The sequence below is a fragment of the Mustela putorius genome, unplaced genomic scaffold, assembly GCF_011764305.1.
Source record: "Mustela putorius furo isolate JIRA1106 unplaced genomic scaffold, ASM1176430v1.1 tig00000460_pilon_pilon_pilon, whole genome shotgun sequence".
NCBI classification, from domain to species: domain Eukaryota; kingdom Metazoa; phylum Chordata; class Mammalia; order Carnivora; family Mustelidae; genus Mustela; species Mustela putorius.
In genome coordinates, this window is record NW_025421389.1 from 13,862,131 (window position 1) to 13,890,102 (window position 27,972).

The following is a 27,972-nucleotide window of genomic DNA, read 5'->3' on the forward strand; positions in this document are numbered from 1 at the left end:
CAGTAACTGCGCAAGTATTTTGGCCCTCCAGATGTATACCTCACCTGTTTCAAATGCTTTCCGGGATTTTCCATCACGCAAGGCAGCTTTCCAATCTAATATTTATATCATACTTTACAGTCTGCACAATGTTGTCACAACCATATTCCCATTAGATCCTTAAAACCTCACTGTGACACAGGCACGCGTGACACAGATGGAGGAGCAGAGGTGTACTTGGCTAATTACATGACAGCAGGGAGAACCCACGATCCGACCATCCGTACTTTGTGTGCACTACATCTTGCCGCCTCAAAGACAGAACTGTTTCCGAGCTCAAATTTTTTCATAAGCTAGACTGCCTCTGGGGTAATGCAACTGGATGTACTTATGTCCTCAGAAAGTGTAAATAAAAACCCGAAGTGTCCAAAATTAAGGCAACACCATGTGATGTGAATATAGAATATCATTTATTTAAATGTGCCCCTGAGCTACATAAAAGGCCTGAACTCTGTCTGACCCAGCTAGGTCGCGCTGGAGGTCCCTTCACTTCTCCGGGCCTCAGTTTCCCCCTCTGTCCACACTGGATGCAAATCTCTTCCACTCCCTCGCGGTCGAAGTCCCTCTTGCTCAGGCCTCTGAGGTGAAGTCAACGTAGGTCACGTGAAGGAGGCCCAGCCGGAGGCAGAGGAACCCTGGTTTACACCTGCTGAGCAAACCCGGGTCTCAGATCCCCCAATCCGACCAGGCCTCCCTCTGCAGCCGTCGCCAGGCCCTGAGCTGGTTGCCAGGGAGGCGCCGACCTCAGAGGAGGCGGGGAGCTGGGGTGAGTGCCCCAGAGGACTCCAGGGTGGACTGCGGGAGGTCGCCGCCCGTCCCCACCCGGTTCCCACACTGGCCAGCGCTGCTGCCCCCTGCCGCCCCTCGTGCAGCCCCACAACCCGCTCCCAAGACGCATGCGCGCCCGGGCCTCCGCCTCAGCCGCTGGGGGCGGGGCAAGCCCAGCGCCTTAGCTGCTCCGCTGCCTGTAGGCCAGCGGGAGAGAAGCGCGCCTGCGCCTAATTAACACCGTTCAAGGACACCAGGGATTAGGTTGGGCTGTGCGCGCAGACCAGACCCTGGAGTTGAGAGAGGCCGTGAGCTCATCCTGGAGTCTAGACTGCTGGAGCAGTGATGCTGGGTGCTTGTTAAATTTCCAGATTCCTGGGCTGCCTCCCCCGCGGCCTGGATAAGACCCAGGTATGCATTCTTAAATCACCCCCAGATGGTTCTGTTGTAAGTGGTCCTCAATGGCTGGACCACCCTCCCAGCTCAATCAATGTAGGAATCGGAGCATAGACATGGAGAAATGACTGACCCACGGTCATACAGAATGACATGCCAGAGCCCGGTGTGGAACCCGGATGCGTAGACGTGCACTCACATGCTTTCGCATCGTGTTCCCTACTTCCCCTCCTGACTCATTTTCAGGGCACGTTTGTTTAATCAGTACCAGGCAGACAGGGAGGCAGTTCATTCCCACTGGTTGAGCTAACGGAAGAACGAAGTCCCTTTCTCAGAACACCGAAAACCCCATCCAGCCGCTCCAAATCAAAGCTCTACTCCCCGTTCTGACTCTGACATTGGACCGGTTACTAAGGCACCCTGCAATGTGCCTTGGGGCTGGGGCACACTGGGGAGAGCTGAGCCCACCCAAAGGAACAATGGCCAATCTAGATGTGTTTGTCCCCTCCCCACAGACACTCTTATCAATATTAATTGTGAAAGTCATTGCTTATGGCATCAGAAGCGTAACCCAACAAGAATGTAAAACGCTCCCTCATCTATATGCATGTGTGTGGAGTTTGGGGGGAGGTGTGGGGGGTTTGACCCATCCCTGTGTGCTCGATTCTGGCTCAAGTTTAGGAGTGTTCAGTAATAGGCAGTGGCCCCAGTCCAGGACAGCTGGATCATATGTGCTGACAGCCACTTTCAATGGCCCTGGATGGGGAAATGGACACTCCCTTGAATACCCTCACGAGAAGCTGCTAGGCAGGCACCAGGGATAAGCAGAGCTCAGATCCCTGCACACGTTCACACCCCTGCTGGAGTCAACAGGTTGTCCCCCACTCTCCCCACCACCAACACCCAGGTCAAAGCCTGGGAGACAAAGCTTGCCCCTGTAGAGTGGAGAGGGCTAGGGGCTGCAGAGGCTGGGGCCGTATTTGCTTTCAGACTCCCCTTCTCCCCTAGGGAGAGAGCGGTTAGCAAAGTAATGCCAGCAGGCTTTTGAGAGAGCAGGCAATTCTATGCCCAGGGATGGTCCTCAGGACTGTTCTGTGGCCTGAGGATGGTTGTTTGCAAGGCTTCTCCAACGTTCGGCCCAGAAGTGGGTCATCTTCCCCTGCTTCTCCCAGATCTCTGCCCCTCGTTATCTGTCCTGTCCCAGTCTCACTGTCTCAAAACCTCAAGGCTGCAACTCTTTCCGAGAAAGCCAGGAACACAGCTGTGAGTCCCATTCCCTGTGGGGGAGTTCCAGCTCTCCCTTCTGGCTCCAGATGTAAAGAACAGCTGTGGGGGTGGAAAGATGCCCAGTTGGCAGCTAAGCAGGGCCTGGAAAGATGGAGAACAAAGCAGGGAGATACAGGCAAATGGCAGGGCTCTCCTAATTCTAGAAACCCAGGGAAAACAGCATTTGTCCTCTGGCCCGGCAACCGGCTGGAAAGGCCTTGCCAAATCCCTCAGACGTGGCCCAAACCCTGCCCATCCCAATGCTGGCAGCCTGGGCCACTGGGCAGGACCTTCTGTAAACTCCATTTTATGATTCCCACTTAATCTGAGAAAGGAAACTTGGCTTCCTTTGTCTTACTCCACCCCTGTCCTCAAACACACACCTCCCAGCATGAGGTTTCAGAAAGGAAGGCCTGGAGGGGGAGAGAGAGGGAGCGGGGAGAGGAGGATGGGTTTCCGCCACTCCCTTCTGGCATCCTCTTGCCTCTCCCTACCTTTGGGATGTAAACCAGGATGCAGAATGCCAGGCTGGGTGTCCAGCAGACAGCCCACTCTGGGTGCCACCTACTTGCCTGCTTCACCAGGGTGACAATGAATGACTTGGCACCAAGCACTGGACCCAGTAATTGTTTCTTGAATGACCGTGGCCTCCTCTGGGTCCCACAGGGTCCCAGAGACACTGCTGGTCTTTACCAAGCCTGTCTAGTGCTAGGAGAGGGTGCCTCTTGCCATGACCCACTTGCCCCCATCCATGTCCTCCCCAACCTAAAGGACACAGGGTGTTACAACTGCTCCCATTTTAGGAAAAATAGTTTAATGTTAGGTTTCAAACCTCTTTTCTAGATGAGGCCCCATTCTCTGTGGGACCCCCATCCCAGTGCTCTTCCCATGCCTGCTGGGAGGTAGCAGCCCCTCTTCGAAGGGCACCCACCCGCTCCAGACGCCCCTGCCCTCCTGGGAGGCCTGCTCTGGGGCTAGGCTTTAGCAGGCCCTGCACTTTTGTGTTTTTATCAAAAGTGGGCAGAACACTGTATTTTGCCCCTTTCTTGAGGCCATGGGACCAGCCCGTGGCACGTTCCTACCCTTTAATTAAATAGCCCATTAAATAAGCCCCCGGCACTGGTGGAGAGGGGGCACCACGGCACAAAGCCCGTGCCTCCGATGGCCTCCAGCCACCCCGGGGCCTCCACCCTGACCAGATCCAGCCGCCTTGAGAACAGCCAGGGGCACGGCCCTGACTCAGGCCTGGCCAGTACCAGGACCCCTCTCCACACAGGGGAGGGGGAGTCCAAGTGGGTCACCAGGCACCCCACAGCCACGGATGGGGTCGTTCAGGCGGCAGAGTGGGCAGACAGGTGGATACAGCTTCTGCCCCAGTCAGAAGAATGTGAGATTCTTGACTACTCCGATCTCCAGCATCCGCTTGATGGCCAAGGCCTCCTGGGAGACATTGTGGCCTGATCCCTGTGGAGACAGCCAAGGAAGCAGACTAAGGGACTCCCAGGGACCTCCCCGACCCAAGGAGCACTCTCTGATGCTCCCCACAGCCCCCGTACTTCTAGGAACTCCCTGCCCTGGGCTGGCTCCCACAAGAACAGCACGACCTGTATGGCCAGATACTGAGGACTCCGGCCAGAAGATCAGGGGTCTGAGTTCCAGTTCTGATCCTCGAGCAGCATCCGAGCCCTTAGCACCACTCTCACCCCCACCCCAGGGGTCCCCAGCTCTGTCCCAGCCGGCTTGGAAGCAGGGGCCGCTTACCGCCATGGACTTGAGTGTGATCTGTTCATAGTAGTGAATGGTCTGCTTCCTGTTGTGGGCGTCTGGGTAGCCAAAGCCGGCAATATGCACCAGGTCGCAGAGGTGGAGGGCCAGCGTGATGGCCAGCAAGCCGGTGGTGGGCTTCTGAGAGGGTTGGGGGGGTAGGTATTAGAGGGGGCCCTGCACCCATCCCCGCAACAAACTTTCACGGAAATGTTCTTCCTCTGTGCCGTCTACACTGCGGTCACCAGCCACATGCAGCTTCTGGGCACGGGGCTGGTGCAGATGCACATGAACTGACTCTTTCACTTTATTTAATTGTATACTTAATTTAATTAACTTAAATTTAAATGTAAGTAGTCACAGGTAACTCAGGGACTCCAGGCTGGGAAGACCGGCCCAACACGCCTCGGGGAGGGCTTGGGAGCCCATGGGAGGGCTCGAGGCTTGGGCCTCGAGGCAGTGATTCCGCATTGAGCGTTTTACCCTGCAGAACACGAGTGTGTCCGGTCTTCACAAAAGCACTTGGAGGTGGACACATTTTACAGATGGGGAAACTGAGGCTGACAACTTTGTTCAAGGAATGGAAAGGTTCTGCTCTCTGCCTTGGAAACCCTCACCGCTTTCAGAAAACCTGGGGGCCACCCCACTCACGGGCTGTGTGGCCCTTGATGAGGATGGGCTCTCGCCTTCCCTGAAGTGGGGACAGCAGCACTGTTCCCACCCACCTTATGGGCTGCTCTGGGGGAAGGGGGAGACCTACTTTCTCCATCCCTAATTTGTCCACGGGGATGGGCAACGTGACACCCTAACCTCATGAATCTTGCCTTCCTTTTTTTTTTTTTTTAAGATTTTATTTATTTATTTGTCAGAGAGATAGAGAAAGTACAGGCAGGCAGAGAGGCAGGCAGAGGCAGACGGAGAAGCAGGCTCCCTGTGGAGCAAGGAGCCCCATGTGGGACTCGATCCCAGATCCCTGGGATCATGACCTGAGCTGAAGACAGCCGCTTAACCGACTGAGCCACCCAGGCGTCCCAAATCTTGCCTTCCTCAGCTCCAACACCCTGCCTTCCTGACCGCTTCTGCCGCCCACTCCCATTTACGAACCGCTCCCTGGACCAGCCCAGGTTTGGCCCAATGTCCCTTCTGAGCATTGCCGTCATTTCATCTGTCTCTTCCTGCTGGGGTTTTCCCCTCCTGTTGTTCTGACTACCACTACATTCTTACCCAGTTCACATGTTCGCTGAACCACATTCCCGGGGCCTGCTAGACCGCTCTGCCTGGTCACGGGCTCCTAGAACCCGCCAGACTCCTCTCCCCCTGAATTCCCTATATTAGTTAAGCATGTTACCACCCAGTCAACTGTCTAAGCTGGAAACCTAGAATTATGAGAAATCTCTCAACTTCACCTGCAAAATAAATGGTGTTGCAGGAGGTCACTAAAATAGCCCCCAGTGACCCCTGGGTGCACGTGGAACCTACCAATCTGAGACGTAGGACATGATATTCAATTGCCCTATAGGGGCCATTGGCCCTAAGACAGAGAGAGCATCCTGGCAGGCTTGACCTCATGAGCTGAGCTTTAGCATCTTGGTCTAGAGGTCGGCAGTGGAGGAAGTCAGGGCTGGGACACACAAGAAGGATTTATCGTGCCGTTGCCGGCTGGAAGGTGGAGGGGCTCTCTCAAAAGAAACACACACAATCTCTAAGAGCTGAGGGTATCAAGGTTGAAAGCCAGCAAAGGAAATGGGACCTCAGTCCTGGAACCATAAGGATCTAAATACCTCTGACAAGAAGGACCCTGGAAGTGTGTTCCCCCTACCCCACTCCAGCCTTCAGATAAGAATTCAGCCGTGCCCCGCTGGACCACCGAGGGCCAGAACTATGAGTTTATCAGTAGGCAGTACTTAAAGCCACTCAGCTCTGGTGGTTTGTTAGGCAGCAATGCGAAGCTGCTATATCCAGGGCATGCCTTCCATTTCCCCCTCCCACAGTCAGAAGGTGGGTCCTGGTTCTTCTCTTGTCTCCCCGCTCCAGCCTTCTCCCTCTGCCACACACCCGATCAGGGGCATAAAACGCCTCCTTGTTGCTCCCCTCCACTTCATTTGTGCTAGAACTCAGTGCTGGAGGAGCTGGTTGGTCTTGCCACAGGAAATACCCTTTCTCCAAGTCCCTGCCTGATGGGCTCCATGACCCCTCAAAGGCCTAACTCCAAGACCACCTCCTCTGGTTGGGGGCGGGGGGACTCCCAGCAGAGGTCTGCCCCTCCTCTCAGGTCCTCTAGCATTGTGAACAACTCCCTACTAGGGCATTCTGCCACGCCATGTTGCAACCTGTATGTTTATTCTGCTAGACTGAGTGTCCTCAGGGCAATGTGCATGTCCTACACCCCAAGCGTGCAAACGTGGGGCCAGGGACTGAGCAGCCACAAAAGAAGGCATTCAAACTAAGCTGGATCAGAGTAGATATTCAGTGAGGAATAAAATTTTTTGCTGAGAAATTTGGCAAATACAGTGAGCATCCCCTGTGTACTAATCTCTGTGATAGGTGTGTTATATAATTGTGTTTTTAAATTCTACAAGGGCCTTAAAAGGTCAGTACGAACACTGAACACCGTCCTCACCACACAGATAAGGCTCCCAGTGGCCAATCTGCCCAAGGCCACAGAGTAAGAGGCAGGACAGCCAAGTCCTGGCGATGTTTACTAGCTATCTCCGATGACTACAATCCCACACGGCCTCTCTAGGAGTTCAGACGGCACGTGTGGAAGTCCTTGGGAAGGTAGGGCTAAAACGCAAACCACAGCTTGCAGAACTGTACTGTGACTCCCCAACCTGACACATGGCACGGAAGCAGGGCACACGAGACAAAACGAAGCTCAAGCTTGGAATCCATTCCAAGATAAGATCACAGATAAAGTGACCTCACAGCCAACTGCAGACATTCTAAAGTCAAGGCCACAGACTGTTCCAGCAACTCCCTAGTTTATAAATTCTGACCAGCGCCTGCCAAAGCCTCTAACTCTGGCCCTGAGCCTTGTAAAAACGCTCCCCTAACTTCCTGCTCAGCAGACATCCCCCCCAACTCTCCCCGCCCATAGCCAAATACACTGGACTGAATACAGGGGTGTGTGGGGCGGGAGGCCGTCTGGGGGCTGTTCAAATGCAAACTGGGGTCTCTGTTGTTACTTTCCCCCTCTTGGGGTCCTCCAGGGCTTCCCAAGCCTCTAGAAACATCCTGTCCCAGCTTCCCACCTCTGGCTTCCCTACCCGCCACCCACCGCCACCCACCAACACCCCATGCACCTGTTTAATCTTGCGCGGCTGCTGCATGGGCAGGCTTAGTAGCTTGTCCGCTGCAATCTCCATGAAGAAAGGGTTGAGAATCCGAACCTGCCTGGGGTTGACGTCCCAGATGAGGGGAGGCTGCTTCCAGAAGCCCTTTCGCACCTGTGGGGCATACGATTGGAAGGGAGAGATAGGGTTGTGGGCACGCCTGTTTCTCGAGTCCAGCCGGGCTGTGCTCAGCAGGCAGATGGGGTCCATGTGATGGCGGAGGCCCCCAGGAGTGCAGGGTGAACCGGGAGGGACGTGGAGGCCAGGCCCGCACCCAAGAGGGAAAGGGCGACCAGAGAAGAGTAGGGTGAGGTGGGAGGACCCTACTGGTGGTGGGCGGGGTGGGCAGTGACAAGCTGTGTAGGGTAGCGGGTCCAACTACTGCCCACTTCCACCAAACAGGTGGAAGGGGCTTAAGCGTGGGGCTGCGTAAACCCTTGGGGAAAATGCTTGATGGGACCAGTGTCAGCATCTGACTAGATGAGAAAAAGACACAGGGGACACCACCCAGAAGGACAGACCTCCTGTTCTAGCCTACCCCTGCCTGGAGAGGACTACTGACCAGCTGCTTTCCTCCCAGGTGTCTCACTGGCACACACATTTTCTGGCAGCTTCCCTGGCCCGGGCAGCCTCAAGCTTGGAGTGCCCACCGCATGCCCGCAGTTTGTCAGACCCTGGCTGCTGTGGTGGCTTCTCGGAAGCCCCACAGAACACGGAGTTCACACCTTCCCCTCCTGGGCTCTTTCACAGGGCAGACATTGTAGAGCGTGAGCTTCTCAGACAGGCAGGGTCCCGTCTCGGAGCCCCGCCCCCTCCCCTCCCTTGAGTCCCCGCTCACCCTCTTCTTGTCACTCAGGATGGTCTCAATCCAGTGGAAGTCCATCGCCTTGAAAGCTACCAGGACGAGGAGTGTGTCTGGGTTATTCTCCACTTTGGGGTTGAAGTGGGCGGACTCAGGGTAGAAGAGACGCATGGTGGTCTTAGAGCCCACATCACCCTCGTAGCCAGCCACAGGGGCATTGTTCAATCTGAAAGGCCGGGAGGAGGAGGCCCGTCATGTGGAGGCCCACGGGCCTGTTGACAGTCCCTCCCAAACAGAAGGGACGAGCGCCCAAGCTACAGACCTGATGACCACGTCGTACTTGTTGATGGCGTCCCCCAGTGAGCTGTTGCGAAGCCGGTGCCCGTTCCCCACCACCACGCAGCGGCGACACTTGAGACTGCGGTGGGAGATGGTGATCAGCCCCCGGGGAGACCCCTGCGCCTGTGCTGCTTAACTCCTGATCTGGGTCTGCCTGGGGCCCGCCTTGGGATTCCTTCCCAAGCTGCCTCGGCCTCTGATCCCCACAGAGCCTGGCATCTCCAAGGAGTCCCACTTAGGGTCCTGCTGACTCCCCAGCTTTCATGGCAGAGGAACTGAGCAGAGAACAGAAGGTGGAGGAGGAGAGGAGGGAAGGCTCCTAGTGGGGTCTAATAAGAAATCCCATTTCAAAGCCCCCTCGCCTACCCAGCTCCGCATGTCGTCAGGGCAATACCCTGCCTGCTCCGGTGCCCAGATGCCCAGGCCCAGTTGCCGTGGATACTGGCGTCCCTGCCTCCCCTGGAGACAGGCAGGCTGGAAAGAAGGGTCAAATTGGCCCCAGGGGAGCAGAGATAGGAAGCCTCGCTGGGAGGTGCTGGCCCATGACTATCTCTGGGAGGCAGAAAGGAGAAGGTGCCCAGACTCGGGGCAGGGACTGTCTCCTTACCTCTGGATGCTCTCTGGGATGGAGTAGCTGGTAATGGCTAGAACCCGGAGGAGCAGGTCTTCTACAAAAAGATGCAGATTGAGAGGGGCCGATGACAACAGCCAGCTTCCCAAAGGCTGCCAGCTCTCCCTCCACTGCTCCTCAGAGCCTCTGCTGCCCCCTCCACCCCTGACCTCAGCATCGGAGCCTGGTTCAAAGCGTGGGCACTGGGACCATGAGCAGCAGAGAGCGAGAAGCAGCATGGCCGAGGTGAGCCCACCATGCCCATTCACCCAGCCACTCTTACCACTCCCTTTGGTCCCGTAGGGCAGCTCATAGGCAGACGGTGTCTTGACCCAGAAATAATCCTTCAGCTGCAGGAAGATGGGCTGATCTCGGGAGTAGCTACAGAGGTGAACGCAGGGCCGGGATGAGAAAGGGATTAATCTTAAAGAAGCCAGAAGCCAGGGTCAGGTGAGGCCCCTGACTAATATTCTATATGTCATATATAGTAGTATGTAATATTGCATATAATAGTTATTATATATCATGTATTAATATAATATATATAATCATATGATATTTTAGTGATATAATTATATGATATTTTATGGTATAATAATATATGTTATATAAACTATATATTTATATACTTAAATATATTAAATACTTTAATATACAGTAATATATATTCATGGTTATGTTTTTATATAATATATAAAAGTATAATATATAATAACATTATATATAATAAACACATTATTTATAATATATAAAAGTAAGGTATAATATATAATATTTGGGGCCCCTGAAACCTCCAACTCAATGTATAAATTATATTTATGGGGCACCTGGGTGGCTTAATCGCTAAGCACCTGCTTTTGGCTCAGGTCATGATCCTGGGGTCCTGGGATGGAGCCCCCCGTGGACCTGCTTCTCCCTCTCCCACTCCCCCTGCTTGTGTTCCCTCTCTGGCTGTCTGTCAAATAAATAAAAATATTTTAAAAATTATATTTATATATTATATAATATTGTATATAATAACATAATTATTCTGTCTTCCTATATTGCTTATATATCTGTATGTTCAAGGGCCTCTCCTCCCCTCACGGGTCACCTAACCCATGTCCACTAACACGTTCCCCTCCATCTACGCCAGCACTGAGGCCCCCACCCTCTGAAACTCCCCACCCACCTCACCCTATGCCCGCCCCACCTCAGCCTTAAGAACTTACTTGCCAAACAGCTTAGAGGCCTTCCTCTCCACTTCCCCCTGGAAGCATGGCTCCTTCTTCTCTGGGATGGGAAAATAAAAACTAGAGACAGAAAAGGGAGGAGGCAGGAGCTCCAGTTAGACATCTCCGGCCCAGGGGCCAGCGTCCCAGGCAGCCTCCACTTTCTCCCATGACATAGGTCCCCAGGTCCCAGAAAGTGATGCACAGGGTAGAATCATCTCAACCCAAGTTCACTCTGAGACCAACTCACAGCAGATCCAGCTCTCCTTTCTCTGAGCAGCTCTGATGAGGCGTTACAAACCCTGCACCCCGAACCCACTACCTAACCTTCCTGGAAGGATTTCACGCTAACAGCTAAAGGAAGGGGCCATACCCTCGCCCTCTGAACCCTCCCAGGCCCACTAGGTCGGCCACCCCCTGACACTCCATCCCTGAGCCCATTGCTGAGAAGAACCAACGGAAGGACCGGGAAGCTGGACCCAGAGCTCCAAGTACCTGTCTTCCCGGGAGATAGAATACCACACCATGACGACCAGGACCAGAGCCAGCATGGCCAGGAGCTTCCAGCCTGCAGGGCACATGCACAGAGGAGCTAGAGGCAGGGATAGGCAGAGACAGCCCCAGGCCACCGACCCTGTTTTGGGCCCCTGCCACCTCCAACTCAAACAGACCCAGTCCCCGGCCCTCGCGTAGCTGTGGTTTTCCAGCACCGGGCTTGAGCCTGTGTTTCTATGGTCCTTCAAGATGAACAGAGGGCCCCCTGGCCATCTGTCTGTCCCTCCACAGCCCCCAGCGGGTCGCAGATGCTGAAGACTGCTTCTGGGGGGCCCATCCTTCAGGGTCAGGGAGCCCCGGGACAACACTCACGGGACTTGCTGATCATGTTTCTCAGCGGGTAGCAGGGTTCCTGGGGAGAGCTGTCATCCCGGCTGCCTCGGGCCACCTAGGAGGTTAGGAGTCACAGGTGTGTGGTCAGCTCTGGAAACCTTCTACCTAGAGCCTGGAGGACACAACCGCAGCCTGCCTTTCCTTCTCCAGAAGGCACAGAGCTGCTTCCGGGGTGACCACCCAGAGAGTAGACATCCTCTAATCCCTTGAAAGCAGCATCTGGGGTCCAGGTGGAGCAAGGGAACCCAGATCCCACTCCTCAAAGATGAGGTCCCACGCCAGACTGGCCTATTCGAGCTTCCCTGGCGTGGTTTCTTGGTCCCCTTCCTCAGTTTTACCTGGGAGGGGCCAACTCCAGGAGGCACATGGGAAACTCTACACACCTTTGCCATGGAAGTGAACTGTACGTGGCTATGATTTGTATTTTAGGCAGCGACATTTATCATTCTCCGCCATCCAAAGCAGTCCCTTGTCTCTGCTACCACCCACCTCTACATCCTCAGTCTCTCACCACTCCAGCCAAACAGATCCACTCTGGCCTGGCACTGGGACTGTGAATGGTCCCCAGTTCTTCTAGATTCTAACTAAATGCAAACAGGGTCCAAGCTCTCATCCTCCCAGTGCTGGGGGGGCGGGGTGGATGGAGTTCCATGAGGGCAACTGTTTAAATGGGAGGGCGGGGCATTGGTCAGAGGAGATGGGAGACACTTTGGCATGGCAAGGACAGGGCTCTGGAAGGGGGTCAGCTGCTAAACACACATAAGCAAAGAGGTCCCTACACCCAAACTCAGCCAGGGCCACACTGCAGAGTCACAGGGGAAACAATTTAGGCAGCCTGCACAGAACACCACGAGGTGTGGGATGCCAGGCGCCATTTCTGTCATCCACACAGTGTTCCCCACCCCGTCACCCGAATCAGAAGTTACCCTGGGCGGCTTCCTGCAAACACAGATTCCAGGGCTCCTCCCGGGGTTTGCTAAATCAGAAAGGGCGGGACCTGGGACAGGCATTTTCACAAGCAGCTCAGGTGATCCTTGGGATCCACTGGGACAGGGACGGAAGCTCCAGCTCTCAGGGAGACCTGGAAAACCTCCAATTATTTCCTCAGGGCAGGAGACAGCATCAGGATGAGAGCTGGTTTTTGTTACTAATCATAAATCAATTATCCTGAACACTGTCCTATTATGGAGTCGATGCTCTGCCCCCACGCTCTGCTCTGAGTCCACAAATACCAAAGAATGAGAGTCTTGGCAGGGAGTGGGGGGAGGGGTGTGGGACCAGAGCCAGGCATCCTCAGAAGAGTCAGGAGCGCCCATCCCCAAACCCCAGCAGGGATGGAGGATGACCCTATCCAGTAAAGTTCTGGATTTGTAGTTAAAAGACATCAGTGAAAGTCACGGTTCTAGAAGCTTCCCTGACCCCTCCTCCGAAAGTGGCATGCCTTCTTCCTTCAGTCACTGCCAAGTCATTCCTCACCCTGGCACGATCCAGAGCACTTCTCCTGATCTATACTGAGCCTAGTTACTTACTTGCTTGCTCTCTGTCCTCCCCACTGGAGTTTGAGCTCCGTGAAGGTACCAATGAGGTCTGTCTGATTCCCAGCATCCAGCACACGGCCCAGCACATAGCCAGTGCTCAGGAAGTACTACTGATGACTGGCACATTGGGTTACCTTTGGTGGTGGTGGTGGTGGTGGTGCGGTCACCTGTCCCTCTCTGACCCTCATTTTCTTTGGCTGTGAAACTGGGAAGTTAGCCTAAAACATATTTTAGATATATAAATATTGTGTAGAAATATTTATATATTTATATTATGGAGACGATGTTCTGCCCCCATGCTCTGCTCTGAGTCCACAAAAAAATATATATTTTGCAGCTCAAAATATATTAATCACATCAGCACCATGGGCATCACTAGGGCACCTTATTAGAAATTTATAATCTCAGGGCACCGGGGTGGCTCATTCAGTTAAGCATCTGACTCTTGGATTTTTGCTCAGGTCATGATCTCAGCATCATGAGATCGAGCCCACACTCAGTGGGGAGTCTGCCGGAGTACTCCCTTTTTCCTTCCCCCTGCTTGTGCTCTCTCTCTCTCTCTCAAATGGATAAATAAATCTTAAAAAAAAAAAAAAAATGCATGCTCTCCTGCCCCTCCACACTGACAACATGAGGATTTGCACTTGAGTAAGATCACCTGCTGAGTCACAGGCACATTCAAGCCTGAGAAACACTGGTTCAGGTGGATGTTTTTGACCTTGACTGACAGGAGAATCGCCTAGGGTGCTAACATTTTTAAAAAATAAGAGATAATTAAGAGCATCTGGGTCGTACACCTTGAAATTGGGACTTGATGCGTCTGGCCCATCAGCGGAATCTGCTCGAGCGCCTCCAGGGATTCTAACAAGGTTTGAGAGTTCGGAACCACCGAGCAGGACAAGGGCGATGAGGATGTTCGCATGACGGCCAAAGCAGGCCACTCGGGCTTTAAGGTGTGCCTTCTGACTCAGTGGGCAAGGCTGGACACGAATTCTAACCAGCTCCCAGGTGGTACCCGGCCGCTCTGCGGGGAGCACACTCCGTGCTGCAGAGCTCCACACCAGGACCCTCCCAGCCCGAACACCTCCCGACTTCACGAACCTCACCCTCTCCTCCCTTCCATTCTGTCTTCGTCATCAGGACTCACTCCATTTCCTGGCAGCTCCCTTTGTATCAGTAGGTCATAACACTGCTGGCCTGACTAGCCTAAGGCCAGGACCTGAGGAGTTTAAAAATATAGAGAGGCCTCAGTCCCAGTCTCCAAGATTCTGATTTAATGTGTTAAAGGCAGTGTCCAGGCATTCCTAAGTGAAAAACAAAACAAAAACCAACCCCCCTCCCCCACCTCTCTTAAGGGGAAGCCAGCATAGACGCGAGCACATCGAGCGAGCTCCACAGTAACTGAAAGACACAGACTCGACCGCCCTCCAGGCCCCACCGGGGTGGTGGAGACCTTTGGCAGCGGGAGGTGAACACAGCGGACTAGTCGGATCCCAAGCAACACGGAAACTAGCCCCCTTTGACCTGCTCCCCAGAAAGCCTGCCCGGCGATGGACGTCTTGGTTCCCAAACGGTGTTGGTGTGTGAGAAGCAGACTGCTGAGGCTTAGAGTTTGCCCCAAGACCCCCCCACCCACCCAGTCTGGGTGTCATCAGCCCAGCCCTCCCCTCCCTGGGCCAAGCCCTGACCAGAGCCCGGCAGCAACAGACATTCCTAGTGCCCGAGCTTGTCCGGTGGCGGCTGCCCCAGGTGGACCCACAGCCTTCTCCCAGCTGTGGGCCGCCCCGCATTATTGACCAGACCCCTGGGTACAAAAGGACACGGGGAAAGTCACAGGACAGTACCTGAGCCAGAGAGCAGGACTCCGCTCCACTCATGTCCAACATGCAGCAGCTCCTGCCTGCCACCAGCCACCAGGGTGACCAGCTTCCCCGACACACTAGGCAAAGCTGACCCTGAGGCAGGAAGCCCGCGGGCTCTCAGGTACTCTGCTAAATAGCACAGCAGTCCCTCGCTGACCTGAGGCCGTGAGCACGGCCCCAGACCTCGCTGGAGGGCAGAGCCCAGGGCACAGGGTGAAGCATGAAGGCCCCCGAAGCGGCTACTGTGCCTCGGGCTGGGTGGACACTCGCCGCCTCACACACAGCAGGCACCCACCTGCTACCTGAAGCAGGAGGAACGGAATGCGCACCCGCCCAAGGGCACAGCGTGATGCCAGGTCCCTTGGAGCCCTGGGGCCCAGCTAAGGGATAAGGTCAACTGTCCCCGAGCAAGGGTCTGGGAAGACCAAGGCGGGGAGAAGCAGAAGCTCCGTTCTTATTGGTTCAGAGACCTTGAGCAACTCACATAATCAATGTCACTGTCCCTTTGTTTCTGCAAGGAAAACACTGGAGCTGCCTGATTGCCCCATCTCGACTCAGCCAGCCCTCCTGTTCCCTCCAGTGCTTCCACCAGACATCGATCCCCACTCCCCTCGCCAGGACCCTTCCGATCAGGGATCCCCCTTCGCCCTGCTTCTTCCCACTCTCTCCCCCTCACTCCTACTAAACAGACTTCGATCTCCCCCCCCACCCCAAAACAAAGCCCTCTCTGCTTCCACCTCCTCTTTGGGCCATCCCTGCATGTTCACCTCCGCTGGTCACACTTCTGTATCGGTGCCCTATCCGACCCCACCCCGGCTCCCACCGGGATTTTCATGCAGAAATGGCTCCTCCTCCTCCTGAAGCCATCAGCAGCCACGCCAAACCTGAGGAACGTCTATTTTCTCTGCCTCCTACTCTGAAGCCTTTGATACTGTCGGCCAATGCCTGTGGCTTCTGAGTCAGGACTCTCCCTGTTTCCCTCTCTTGGGGACAGTCTCTTCTGGCCCCAGTTCCTCTAAGGGCTGGCATTCTCCAGGGATCTGTCCTTGAACCTTTGCTCTCCCGCCTGTTTTTACAGGACAAGTTCATTCATTTTCAGATGTCTGCCCGCTGCTCCTACCCTGATGAGTCAGACCCTCCCCAGATCCCACCCTCGTGTTTCTGGTTGACGGTGGCCCTTCTACCTGCACCTTTCTTAACTCTCCACAATTAACACGTCCCCAGCTAGACCGCTTTTCCCATTCTGCCCCATCCACTCTCGTACCCACAGGATCATAAGCTCAGTCTTCCAACATCTGCCCCCGCCTCACGCCATCCCCACAAAACAGTTACTAAACATGATTGATTCTACCCCATTTCCTCATTCCAACCAGCTCACTGAGCAACTACTGAATGCTTGGCTTTGTGGGAGGCACTGGGGATGTGAGGTTTTACAAAACCCAGCTGAGAGGTGACTGGCTGGTTCAGTTGGAGAGGCAGGAAACTCTTGGCCTCAGGGTTGTGAGCTCGAGCCCCATGTTGGGTGTAGCAATTACTAACAAAACAAAATAAAATAAAATAAAACCCAGATGCGGCATGAAGGCCACTGGTCTAGAGCCTCAGAAACACTTTATTTTTAAGATTTTTAATTAATTTGGAAGAGGGAGAGAGAGTGAGAGTGCATAAGCAGGGGAGCGGCAGAGGGAGAGGAAAAAGCAGGCTCTCCACTGGGCTGAGAGCCTGACACGGGACTCGATCCCAGGACCCTGCGATCATGACCCTAGCTGAAGGCAGGCACTGAACTGACTGAGCCACCCAGATGCCCCTCAGAAATGTTTTAGAATACAGTCCTTCATCTCCTGGTCTTGAGACACAACAAGTCTAGATCCCATCCCAATTTATTTGCTTCCTAATTGGTCTCTTTGTCACATGTCTTTCCTCATTCAACCTCTTTCTTTGGAACTGCCAACAAACTATGCTTGCAAGAAATAATCTCCAACAAACCACCCTCCTGCCTCAATGGCTCCCATTCCTTAAGTGAAAAGCCAAAGCTCCTTAGTGGCCATCAGAAGCCTTTACTCCTGGGCCCTAGGTGCTGAAGGCACACCTCCCACCCTCTTCTCAAGCACACCGCGGGAGCTGCCTTTCCCCCTCCCCTCTGCCCACCTCTGCAGCAGGATACCCTAAGCCCCTTTCCCCCAAGGACAACCCCACTCCAGCACCAGTCCAAAGGGCTCTTCCTCTGTGAAGTCTTTTACGATATTTCTAAGAACCGATGTTTTTCTTCTCATCAAATATTGTTTATAACTTGCTTCTGGCACTTAACAAGTAGTATAATTTCATGTTATATAATTACTGCTTTTCATGTCTCGCCCACTATCTACTGACCTGAAACTGGAGGCTCGTTTATACCAAGAGTCTATCAGACCTGGATCACACAAGATGATTTATCCCCTAATACAATTTTATGTTATATTAATATGTGTTTTGTATCTGGCCCAGGAGATTATGACCTCTGTGGTCTGGGAGAGTTCTTTGTATTTTCAGACTCTATTATAGAGTTCAGAAGGTAGCTGATGTTTTGTAAACATCTGACACACAAGCACTCAGAAGAGATTAAACACGCATTACATCCCTTATTAACTACTAAAATGTACAGCGCACTTACCCTGTGGGACACCAGAAAGGTCCCCATCCCCTCGCCATTGCTTTGGCGACCAGATAAGTCACTGTTGTTGGGGGTTGTCCGTGCACTACAGAATGTTTAACAGCATCTTTGACCTTGACCCACCAGATGCCAGCAGGAACCCCAGTGCCCGGCTGTGACAACCAAATTGTCTCCAGACATTACAAAATGCTGAGAACTACTCCGCTAGACATTTTTAAGGGCTGTCCAAGTGTGATCTCAACCGTATAAGTTAAGCACGATCATGCCCTACATTGCAGAAAAAGGGACCCAGGGTTCAAGAAGGGTCAGCTACTTGCCTAGGGAGGTAAAGCTTGTGAGGACAAAGACTGCGACTCCGGCTGCTTGGCTCCAGAGCCCACGTGTCCAGCCCCCGACCCCCTATGGCATCAACAGATCTCCTGTAAGGGAACGAGTCCCTAGACTCCGTGGTCCCTGGAATGTCCAAGGCTATTCTTCGGAGCAGGTAACGGAAGTCGGTCCTCTATCAGATCCAAGTCCTTCGAATGCTTACAACAGCTACAAGCAGCCTCCCGTGCTCCCTCTCAGGCAGCTTCCTCGTGGGACACAGTCTCTATCCGATGCCATGGCCTGGGGCTGCTCGGGAAGCTCTCCAGCATGATTGCAGTGCATACAACTGTAGCCACGGGATTAGCGCTGCCCTCCATCTGGACACCAGACTTCCAGGAATGCTGGCTAAGGCTGCACTCACTTATCACATCACATCCCTAGCACGGGACTCGAATCCTTCAGCTGGTAAGCCAGGCCTCCTGGGCCCTAGCTCGGGTGGCTACCCTGTCCATCCCAAGAGGACTGTACGTGACACCTGCTTTCCCACATTTCCCCTTAGGAATCTAGGGTCATTGTTTCCTCCAAGCTCAGAGTCCGCGGCTGACATTCCACAGGACACTCAAGCAGGATGGTGAAATTAATGTAGCTAATACAATCACTAGGTAAGGCAAGATGGTGACATAGGCCACTGGGTAACCTACTTTAATCTCTCATTCTTGGATGGAGATGGCCAGCTAAAGGCAATTCTCCAGGACAGGTCAGTTACTTGCATCACTTCTCAGCACAAAAATTCTCCATGGCCTCTTATGTACTCAAGAGAGACCGGGGCTCGGTATCTCTTCACTGACTTCTTTATACACTTTTGCTACCTGCCATCAAAAATCCCATACACATCCAACATTTCTGGTCCCCCTCCCCTGCTTGTAAAGATTTTTCCGTTGTTTTCACTGCCGTATCACCCATGTCTAGAAGAGCGACTGGCACACAGTAGGCTCTCAGTACAAATTCACCTAATCAATAAATGATCAATTCGTCAGGGACGTCATTGGAGCCAGAGAGGAAGAGGCAGTACCAGGAGTCTGAGATTCGCTCTATCCACTCCGACCCAAGACCTTGCAGGACACAGCCTTAAGACTTTGCCTTCTCCCCATCACAGAATAGCACAGTGTGACCACAGTGCACCCCGGCCGGCGGGGGGCGCTGGGGGGTGGCGCGGGGAGCAGTGCAAGAGGCCTGCCCTGGCCCCAGCTCACGCGAGACAGCAGAGGGCTGAGAAATTGGCCAATAGCCTCAAGGCCCATGAGTGGGCAGATGGGGCGATCTGTCCAGCCACCCAAGCTTGGAGGGAAAGGGGTCTGGTAGGCCTCCCACGGAAGCACAGAAGCTTCTCTGTTCCCCACCCTTGGGGTCCACAGGCTGCCACCTTCCCCTTGCCATCACGCACCCCAACCAGCCCAGCCCTGCAGCCTCCTGGATAGAAACACTGTATCACCCACTTTATCAGCTGCTGGTCACAAGACACCAGAGGGAACCACTTGAAAATCATACTTCTGGTGTCTGCGCGGGTGGGGTAGAGGCTTTGAATTCCATTGTCTGGGTGAGAAACCTGAAGCTGTGTGACAGGTTAGAGAATCAACCAGGACGGACTCAGAGCTAGGATAAGAAAAGGAAAAATCTGGTGGGGCTGCAGACCTACCCCAGGGCCCCCCCGCAGGGGCTCTGGGATAGGCTTCCCTCCTCAGACCTCCCACCCAGGACCCTAGGAATTCGGCCCCAGGGAACCAAAGCTAAAGGTACTACCAGAGCTGGGGCTTAACTCAAGTCACCACCAACACGGCCAGTCCCCTCCCTCCTCTGGCCTCCACAGGCCTCTTCTGAAAGCAGAGGACAGCACCAGCCCTGCCCCGTCCCCCACGGTGGCCCCCAGCCAGTTGTGGCTCTGGAGTCTTTGCCGTGTGGCTGGTCCACACTGAGGTTTGTTGTAAGGGGGAGCCATACACTAGGTTTCAAACACTTAGTACAAAAATAAAAGGGAACCACCACCTTAAGAATGATTTATACTGATCACGCACTGCGGTAATGTTTTGGCTCTACTGAGTTAAAATACTAAAATTTATTTCATTTCCTCATTTTTACTCTTTAAAAATGTGGCTAACTTAACATATCCAAAATTTTTTCTTATTTATTTTCAATATTTTATTTATTTATTTGAGAGAGAGAGAGACAAAACAAGCATTAGGAGCGGCAGAGAGAGAGGGAGAAGCAGGCTTCCCACTGAGCAGCGAGCCCAGCACAGGGCTGGATCCCAAGACACCCCCCCACCTCCGATCATGACCCGAGCTGAAGGCAGACACTACACCAACTGAGCCACCCAGGCACCCCATAACATTTTATTTAAGTAATCTCTACACCCAACGTTGGGCTCAGCTCACGACCCTGAGATCAACGGTGGCATGCTCTTCCCACTGAGCCGGCCAGGCGCCGCTAACTTAGGATTTTGTAAGATTTGAAATTACATATGTGGCTTGCAACTGTGGTTCCCACTGCATTCCTCTCGGACCTCGCTGGACCAGGCCATGTCTGCGATTGCACAGGAAGCACGCGTAGAAACTTAAAGCAGCTGATGCTTCCTGGCTTCCATCTCTGAGAGGCCAACTCAGGGTGTCTGGGATGCCTGCAGAGGGCCCTGGTCATTCTGAGGGACAGCCACAGTGAGCACTGTCCCAAGGTCTCAAGTGGGGGCAGAGCTGGGAAGTCTCCACTCTTCCCTGCATTCTGCCCGCTCCTCCCCGGGCGGTCAGGATTCTGAGCATGGAGGCAGAGTTCAAGGTGACATCGTCACCTGGCGCCCCAGCCCAATCTCTGCTCTGCCCACACCCAACCTCTTCCTGACCTTGGCAACTTGCCCCAGTGCCTGCGCAGAGCCGGCCTCTCGGCTATCCCTCACACACCGCACCTGCCCAGGGCCCACGCAGATGGCCACATTTCAGGTCACAAGGAACGGCCTACTCTGGCCCAGAGCTGTGCCTCGGGGACCCGCCACCGGGACGGAACCCTGCCTCTGCCACTTAGCACCCCTAAGCCTCGGTCTCCCAATCTGGAGGTAAGGAGCCCCTACCACGATTTTCGCTGGGCTGGTTAGCGAGATAATGGAGAAAAGACACATGGGAAATGCTCCGTGAATAGTGACTATTAGCCATACTCCTTTCTCGTGCGCTAAGTGGAATCCAAAAGCTGCAGCTAGGGGGTATAGCTCAGTGGTAGAGCATTTGACTGCAAAAGCTGCAGCTGTCTGGAATGCGGGGTGGTTAAAACATCATTGAAGAAACAGTATGTTTTAGTCAGTCTGTTCTGTGATCAAAAGCAAAGAAATAAACACTGAGCCCTACGCGACACACAAATGACTATCCACTGGACTGAGAAAGTCCTGGATGACCGCCAGGCCTCCCCTACGCTTCCTAAACACGCCCTCCCCTCCCCAAAGGAGGGTTTTAGCTTGCATGCCCCCTCCACACCCCAGCCCCATTTGAGAATGGAGGCAGGACTGAAGGTTGGGGAGGGGGAGGGGGCTGCAGTCAGTGCCAACAGTGTGACATCTGAGTCCTTGTCTGGGCAGGGGTTGCCTGCAGTGTAAATGGTCGGGATCTGGAATCCCAAGCCTGGACCTCCCTCCCTGGCTTCCTTTGTCCTGGCCACTCTCCCGTGCTGCTCCCAGCACACGGTCCCAGCCTACCCAGCCAGGAGTCTCCTCTCTACCCCGACACTCGCCTCCTTACTCCATCTTATTCCCTTTGTAGCAACGACACGACACCATGTCCTGTACTCATGAATCCGTGCACCCCGAGAAAGCGGGACTCCATGCGGTCCATACCACCTCCAGCACCAAATTTAATGCCTGTCGCATGGTAGGTCATAGACCAACATGGAAACGAACAGACGTCTAAAATGCATGAGCAGAACAAGTGTGGACAGCAAGTTTCACCAAGTGAAAGCATCCCACGCCCTTATTTTGCAAAGACCTGAGCACCCGAGGCACCAGGGGCTTGCTAGAGGCTCAGCTTGGGAGCAGGCAAAGCCACCAAGTGCCACGTTTTTTGCCAAACACACGTGGCTATGCGCACAAACAGACCCTTATCACCAAGGCGGCGTGATTTCTGCAGAAGCCGCTATCACCGGGAGGTGCCTGGGTGGCTCAGCGGGTTAAGCCCCTGCCTTCGGCTCAGGTCATGATCCCAGGATCCTGGGATCAAGTCCCACATGGGGCTCCTTGCTCAGCAGGGAGCCTGCTTCTCTCTCTACCTCTCCCTGCCACTCTGCCTGCTTGTGCTCTCTCTCTCTCTCTCTCTCCCCCTCTGACAAATAAATAAATGAAATCTTTAAAAAAAAAAAAGAAAAAGTTCAGTTCTTCTTTAAAAAAAAAAAAAAAGAAGAAGTCGCTATCACCATCTTTGACTCCCCTGAATCACTACCAGCTTCGGGGCTACGGGACCACCCAATAAAGTGATATCACGCATCAAAAGCTGGGGTGGTCCCAGGACAGCTCCAGGGCTTGAAGATGCCCTATTACCCAGGTAAACTCACATCCTCCTTTGTTGTTCCCCAAGAGGGTCTGCCTGAGCCAAAACCCCAGCCACCCCTCCCCAGACCCCTGAGCACCTCTGGCATTCTGGAGGCAGAAGAAAGGGTTCTGAACACAAACCCAAGGTCCAACCCAGCCTCCGCAGTGAGGGCCCAAGCATCCCTGGACAAGGTCCTAGATCTCTCAAGGCCTCAGATTCCTCCTCTGTGAAATGCAGGTCACGAGGGCAAGTTCTGGAAGGTGTATGAGCCTTGAAAGCCATGCTGGGATTGGAAGCCTGAAGCTTTAGCTCCAGCCAGGCTGACAACCGGGCACTTGGCAAAAGGAAGCTGCAGGGGTTCCTGGTCCAGGTCTGCCCCAGAGCATGGCAGCTCCTCTCCACCCAAGGTTTCCCCATCCCAGCAAAGGGAGGGGTCCACAACCGCAGCTCCCACCTGCTACTGTAACCATGAACACGCTCTCCTCTCCTGGCTGCTGGGCCCATTGCACACACGACACAGGACGCAAGCAGCTGCCCAGGGAGAGAGGCAGACACTGCCACCCAGACTGGTCCGTACTAAACCCAGGCACCTTGTACTGGCCAGACCCTAGGTGCATTGCTGGGGTGTGAGAAGTATAGGATGGGAGAGAGGGAGCAGGCTTCACCGGAGAAGCCACTTGAGCTCTCTCTCTGGGTACATCACGTCCTTGAGAAGGTGCCCGGGCCCCTGATGAGTCCCACCTGATGGCCATCCCAAGGGGATCCAGATGGGGCCCCCTCCACTGGCCAGCACCCCCTTTTCCTAGGAGCTCCAGAAGCAGTAGCCCTCCTCACTTCTTTCCAGAGTGATGTTCCCTCTGCTGGTTGTCCCCGCCCCAGCAGGTTCTCCTCAAGTCCCCACTCAGGGAAAGGGCAGGGCCATGTTCAGTCCTGAGACCTCGAGGGAGGTGAACACTATGCCAGCTCTGGCCCAAGAAGGGTGCCCTCAGCACGGCTGTTCCAGATGGAGCAGCAGGAAGACCTCTCTCCCCTGGTGATGCACACTGTCCCGCAATGGCGGTTCTGCAACAGAGAGGCTTTGGGGTGTCCACAGGGGAGGACCCACTACTGAATTCCCAGCAGGAGCCTGACAGAGCGAAAAGAGCTGAGAGTGGGACTCGGGGTGCATGCATATGCTCAGGGGCGGCACTAGGGCCCCTGGGTGGGGCCCTGGACAAGAACGCAACCCGGAAGAAGAAAAATCAAGACTGCATTTCTGGCCGCAGCCTGTCCCCTGGGAAGGGCGAAGCCAGTAAGACAGGCTCTTTTAAGATGGTTGCACATCGGTAAGACCTTCCTTGAACTGACTCTCCTTCAAGGACAAGGTCAGCGATGACGTAAGGGGACGCCTGGCTAGCATTCGAGGTGCTGCTGGGGAAGGTGCTGACCCTTGGGGGAAGCCGAGGTCCCTCGGGGCAGAGCCCAGAGCACAGCCGGTGGGAGCACTGGCTGGAGGGCTGGCTGGCATGATCAGAGGGGACCCACAGCTACTTCTGCCCCCAGGGCTCTCCCATAGGGTGAATGTGCAGCCGATCTGAATGCCCACAGCCTCACCCACAACCCAGAGCCGGGAGGCCCCAGAAAGACACTCAGAACCCCTCAAGCCCACCCTACTCCTGCCCGCTCGAACCCTCCTGTGTCAAAAACCTACAAGCGCATCTCTACAGAAACACACAGCTGTCTGCTCAGAGGCACACCCAGACCCAACATGGAACGTAGGAACCCTACACACTCGTACACACAGGCACACACCCCTCGTTCCTTCTCCTCCCCTGCCCATTCCCCCCAACATACAGCTTCTGAGGTCAGCTGGGCCCCCTCGGCCAGGGTGCTCTCTTCCCCCATCCTGCAGCTGAGGGCACTGCCCACCCAGCTTCAACTTCACCTTCAGCTGTGGCCGGTTTGTTTGTCAGGCTACAGGTCCCTGGGGCTCCCAGCCAGGGAGCGGGAGCTTCCAGAGGAGCAGGGAGTGGCTACGCTGGCCCTCGGGGGCCTTCTCTTCACCTCTGAAAGTTGGGTAAAGAGAAACCCTGGACTCCTGGCCCTCAGCCAGGCCAAGCCCAGCTCCCAGCAAGGGAGTCCCACTCCTGTCATGCTCAAAGGTACTGGGGGAGGTGGGCACTGGGACAGAGGGGCTGCAGGGAAGCAGACAGGAGGAAGATTCACAGCCTCGTAAGGATGTCCCCAGAAGGGCTGGGGAGTGTCCCAGGGCAGCCTGGGACCTCAGTCACGCATGGGCCAGAGGCAGCTGGCCCAGGGAAGGGTACCCCCGCCTGGCGCCCTCACTCACCATCCTCCTGGCCTGGCCTCTTTGCACGGGCACCTAACCCTGATCCCTCGGAGAGGGACTGTCCTCCTGGCCTACCCCCCTCCCCCACAAATCGGGGAAACTCCTAGGCCCTCCCCTAGCCATCCCCCTACCCCACTCAGGCCTTCATGTCTCCAGCCCTGAGGCATTAGCAATTTCAGGATCATCCCAGACCTGGGGGAGGTGGTGGGAGGGCAAGGCACAAGCTGCTTAGGGCCTGGGGACTGAGGATTCCAGAGTCTAGGGCTCGTTCAACAGGTCTGGGCTTCGCCCACACCTCCTCTCCACGGAGCTATGGCTCAAGTCGTATGGGATACCTCCTGGGCAGACACCCTAAATCTAACTGAGGGCGGTGCCAGGGGTCAAACCAAGTGCCTGAGCACCCCAAATCTGGGGCCTTGCCAGAGCTCCTCCCCTGGTCCTTTCAAGAGTCCTCCCTGTTTTCAGCTTCCAAGAATACAGCCCTGTTAATCCACCACTACCTTGGGACAAGCACTGCCCTCAGGGCTGAATGGGATCCAGAGGCTTTTTTCAAAGAAGCCTGGTGCCAGATAAGGACTTGGGGAAACTGAGGCACAGGGAAGACGCAGACCCTGAGAAAACCCAGGAGACCACGCAGCCACGGGGACCCTGGTCCCACCTGAAGGCCCACAGGTCCTCCTGCCCTCTTCCAAGCGTCTGTTTTCTCCTGCCCGGGAGCTAGCAGAGCAGGGACCTGGGACAAGGTGCCGCCCACCCCCAAGCCTGGCCGGCTCACCTGGCCTTCCCGGCCTGTCAGTCCAGCTGTTCCGGAAAGAGAACATTTTCTTCTCACTCTATTTGGACAGCTGCAGGGATAGTGATGGTGAGAAGAGAATGTCTGATTACTGACAGAGGGGGCAGTGCGGGGACAGGGCCACAGGACCTCCGATGGGGTGGGCAGAGGGCTGGAGCTGTGGGGAGGTCCTGGGCGGGAGGCTAGGAACTGGGAGCTAGGTGGGGGCCTGGAGCAGCCTGACAGGACACAGGGAATGCCTGCCATTCACAAAAAGGGTCACCAGAGGGGCTTCTGGAGCCGGGCCAGGGGTCTGGAGTAGTGAATGGCAGCCCAAGAGCAGCGAAGAAAATGACTCCCTTCTTTATGGAAAGTGCTCGGCTACAGGGCGGGGGCGGGGCGGGGTGGGGGGTTGCCCAGCCCCAAACCCTTCCTCCCAGACAGATCTCTAGCCCTTCCTCAGTGGGTCCGGGTCCGGGTCTGGGGCTGATGGGTGGGGCTCAAGGAGATGAGGCATCAACTGGGCAAAAGTCAGAAGCCCTAGAGCTCCAGCTCGTTTCCCCTTTCGAAGACGGCAATTAGAATTGTAGGGTCAAGACACACTGTTTCCTCCTCTCTCTCCTTCCCAACGTTTTCTCTCTCTCTCTCTCTCACTCCCCTTTGCTCTCCTCCCCGTGTCCCTGTCCCCTTTCCAGCCATCCTGTCCCGGTGTCTCCCTGTCCCCATCTCCACCTCCTCCTGCCTGCCTCCCCCCAACTCCCCACCCTCGGGTTATGTAAGGGGCCTGAGAACACACAGAGGGAGCTTTGTTGTCAAACCAAATCCATAAGGAGCTGGAATCGGCCAACGCAGCTGTTCCCCATTCCCTCCGCCTTGGCAGAGTTGAGACGCTGGGCAGGAAGCCCCCACACGCCTCCATTTTGGGAGGCGGGGGGCAAACACTGGCCCAAGGGCCCCCAGGCAGCTAAATGGGTGGCCAGAGATCAGTCATCCTTGCGTGGGACTGCAGCAGGGGACCAGCTGGCCCACAAGACAGTACAGAGCCCCGTGCAAAGCCAGGTCACAAAGACCGCAGAGAGGAGAACTCTGGGCTAGAAGCAGGCCTGGAAAGGGGGTGTGGGGGAAGAAGACACAGACTCCCCCAGGCCCACCTGTATTACTTGTCCACACACGGATGCACACCCATGCTCTCTTTCTCCTGCACAACCCACGTACACACTCATCCACACACTTACAGCATGCACACACACACCCCCCATGTGGGCTCACCTGAAAGGTGTCTGAGCAGAAATCTCCCTGCTCTGACCAGCCTCTTCCATCCCAGCTGGTCCCTCTGGGGAAAGAGCTGGAGCTCTGGAGAGAGGAGTGGGGAGGGCGGAGGTCAGAAGCCAAAGAAGCTCCACCAGCCCACTCTTCTTGGGAGACCCTCCGGCACTCGGACCAGGTCCCACCTTCCTGCCCAGGAGGATGTCCAGGGAGGTGGGTGAGGGCCCAGGGAGCAGAGTTTAAGTTTACTTTGAGTTTCCTCTGGGCCGGCACTGTCCCTTCACCAAGCCCAACTGCTGGAAGAACCATCTCATTAGAAAATTCTGGAGCTGCCAACAACAGCAGGCGCTCCTGAACCCCCAGAGCCCAGAAGGGAACCTCCCCGACCGCTGGAAATGCAGCTGCCGCGTGAAGACCACTCAGATGTTGAGGCAAGGAGCATGGGGGACTCCGGAGGACAGAAGGGGAAAGAAGAGGAGTCAGATGGGAAGGGAGGAAGAGAGAAGAACGGAAGGCAGAAAACGATAAGAAAAAGAAAAAGAGGGGCGCCTGGGTGGCTCAGTGGGTTAAGCCGCTGCCTTCGGCTCGGGTCATGATCTCAGAGTCCTGGGATCGAGCCCTACATCGGGCTCTCTGCTCCGCGGGGAGCCTGCTTCCTCCTCTCTCTCTGCCTGCCTCTCTGCCTGCTTGTGATCTCTGTCTGTCAAATAAATAAATAAAATCTTAAAAAAAGAAAAAAGAAAAAGAAAAAAAAAAGAGGAAAAAAGGACCAAGGAGCAGACCAGCGGAGAAGGGGGGACAGTGATGTGGGGAGAAGGGCCCACACAGGAGGATGGGTGCCCCCCTCCAAGAGCACACTCCCCCCTGCCAGGCCAGGGCTAGCCCCCTCTGAGAACAGAGCAGGTCCTAGAGAAGCAGGATGACAGTGGACATTTCTAGAACGTGTCCTAGCCCACCCAGTCCCCCGTTGGCCATGCCCCTGGGGGTAGTGGAGCCCATCCTGGTCTTTGGGGCCTGGATGATGTCAGGACCTCAGAGAAAGGGATGAGATGGGGGCAGGGGGTGGACGGAGGGGCAGAGGGGATGTTCAGGGAGCTTGAACAGCAAGTTACTTTTTTGAGTCTCAGCTCCCTCATTTGCAAAAAGAAACAGTTACAGAGCTGCTACTATGAGGCAGCGAGGTTCCAGATGCTGGGACAGCTCAGGGAGGAAGGCAATTGCGGGTCCAGCCTCGTGGTGACCTCCAAGGCCTTTCCCAACCTGCAAATGTTTACC

General features: G+C 54.9%; 1 protein-coding gene across 5 annotated transcripts in view; it reads right to left on the reverse strand.

Annotated features, from left to right (window-relative positions):
- Positions 1-427: 427 nt before the first annotated feature.
- The window catches only part of ST3GAL4 (ST3 beta-galactoside alpha-2,3-sialyltransferase 4), a 34,281-nt gene continuing 6,736 nt past the window's right edge, over positions 428-27,972 (reverse strand). For 2 of the 5 annotated variants that reach the window (XM_013055027.2, XM_013055028.2), the window contains exons 2-11: positions 11,395-11,470; positions 11,023-11,095; positions 10,528-10,608; positions 9,600-9,697; positions 9,314-9,374; positions 8,690-8,785; positions 8,404-8,593; positions 7,536-7,679; positions 4,231-4,374; positions 428-3,933 (exon numbers count right to left, since the gene is read on the reverse strand). In XM_013055027.2, coding sequence (XP_012910481.1) covers positions 3,847-3,933; positions 4,231-4,374; positions 7,536-7,679; positions 8,404-8,593; positions 8,690-8,785; positions 9,314-9,374; positions 9,600-9,697; positions 10,528-10,608; positions 11,023-11,095; positions 11,395-11,410 — 990 coding nt within the window. In that variant the 5' untranslated portion in view covers positions 11,411-11,470 and the 3' untranslated portion in view covers positions 428-3,846. Of the gene's footprint in view, positions 3,934-4,230; positions 4,375-7,535; positions 7,680-8,403; positions 8,594-8,689; positions 8,786-9,313; positions 9,375-9,599; positions 9,698-10,527; positions 10,609-11,022; positions 11,096-11,394; positions 11,471-14,797; positions 16,328-25,434; positions 25,505-26,700; positions 26,785-27,972 lie in introns of those variants that run through there. The other 3 variants (XM_013055025.2, XM_013055029.2, XM_013055026.2) reach the window with 3 other exon arrangements.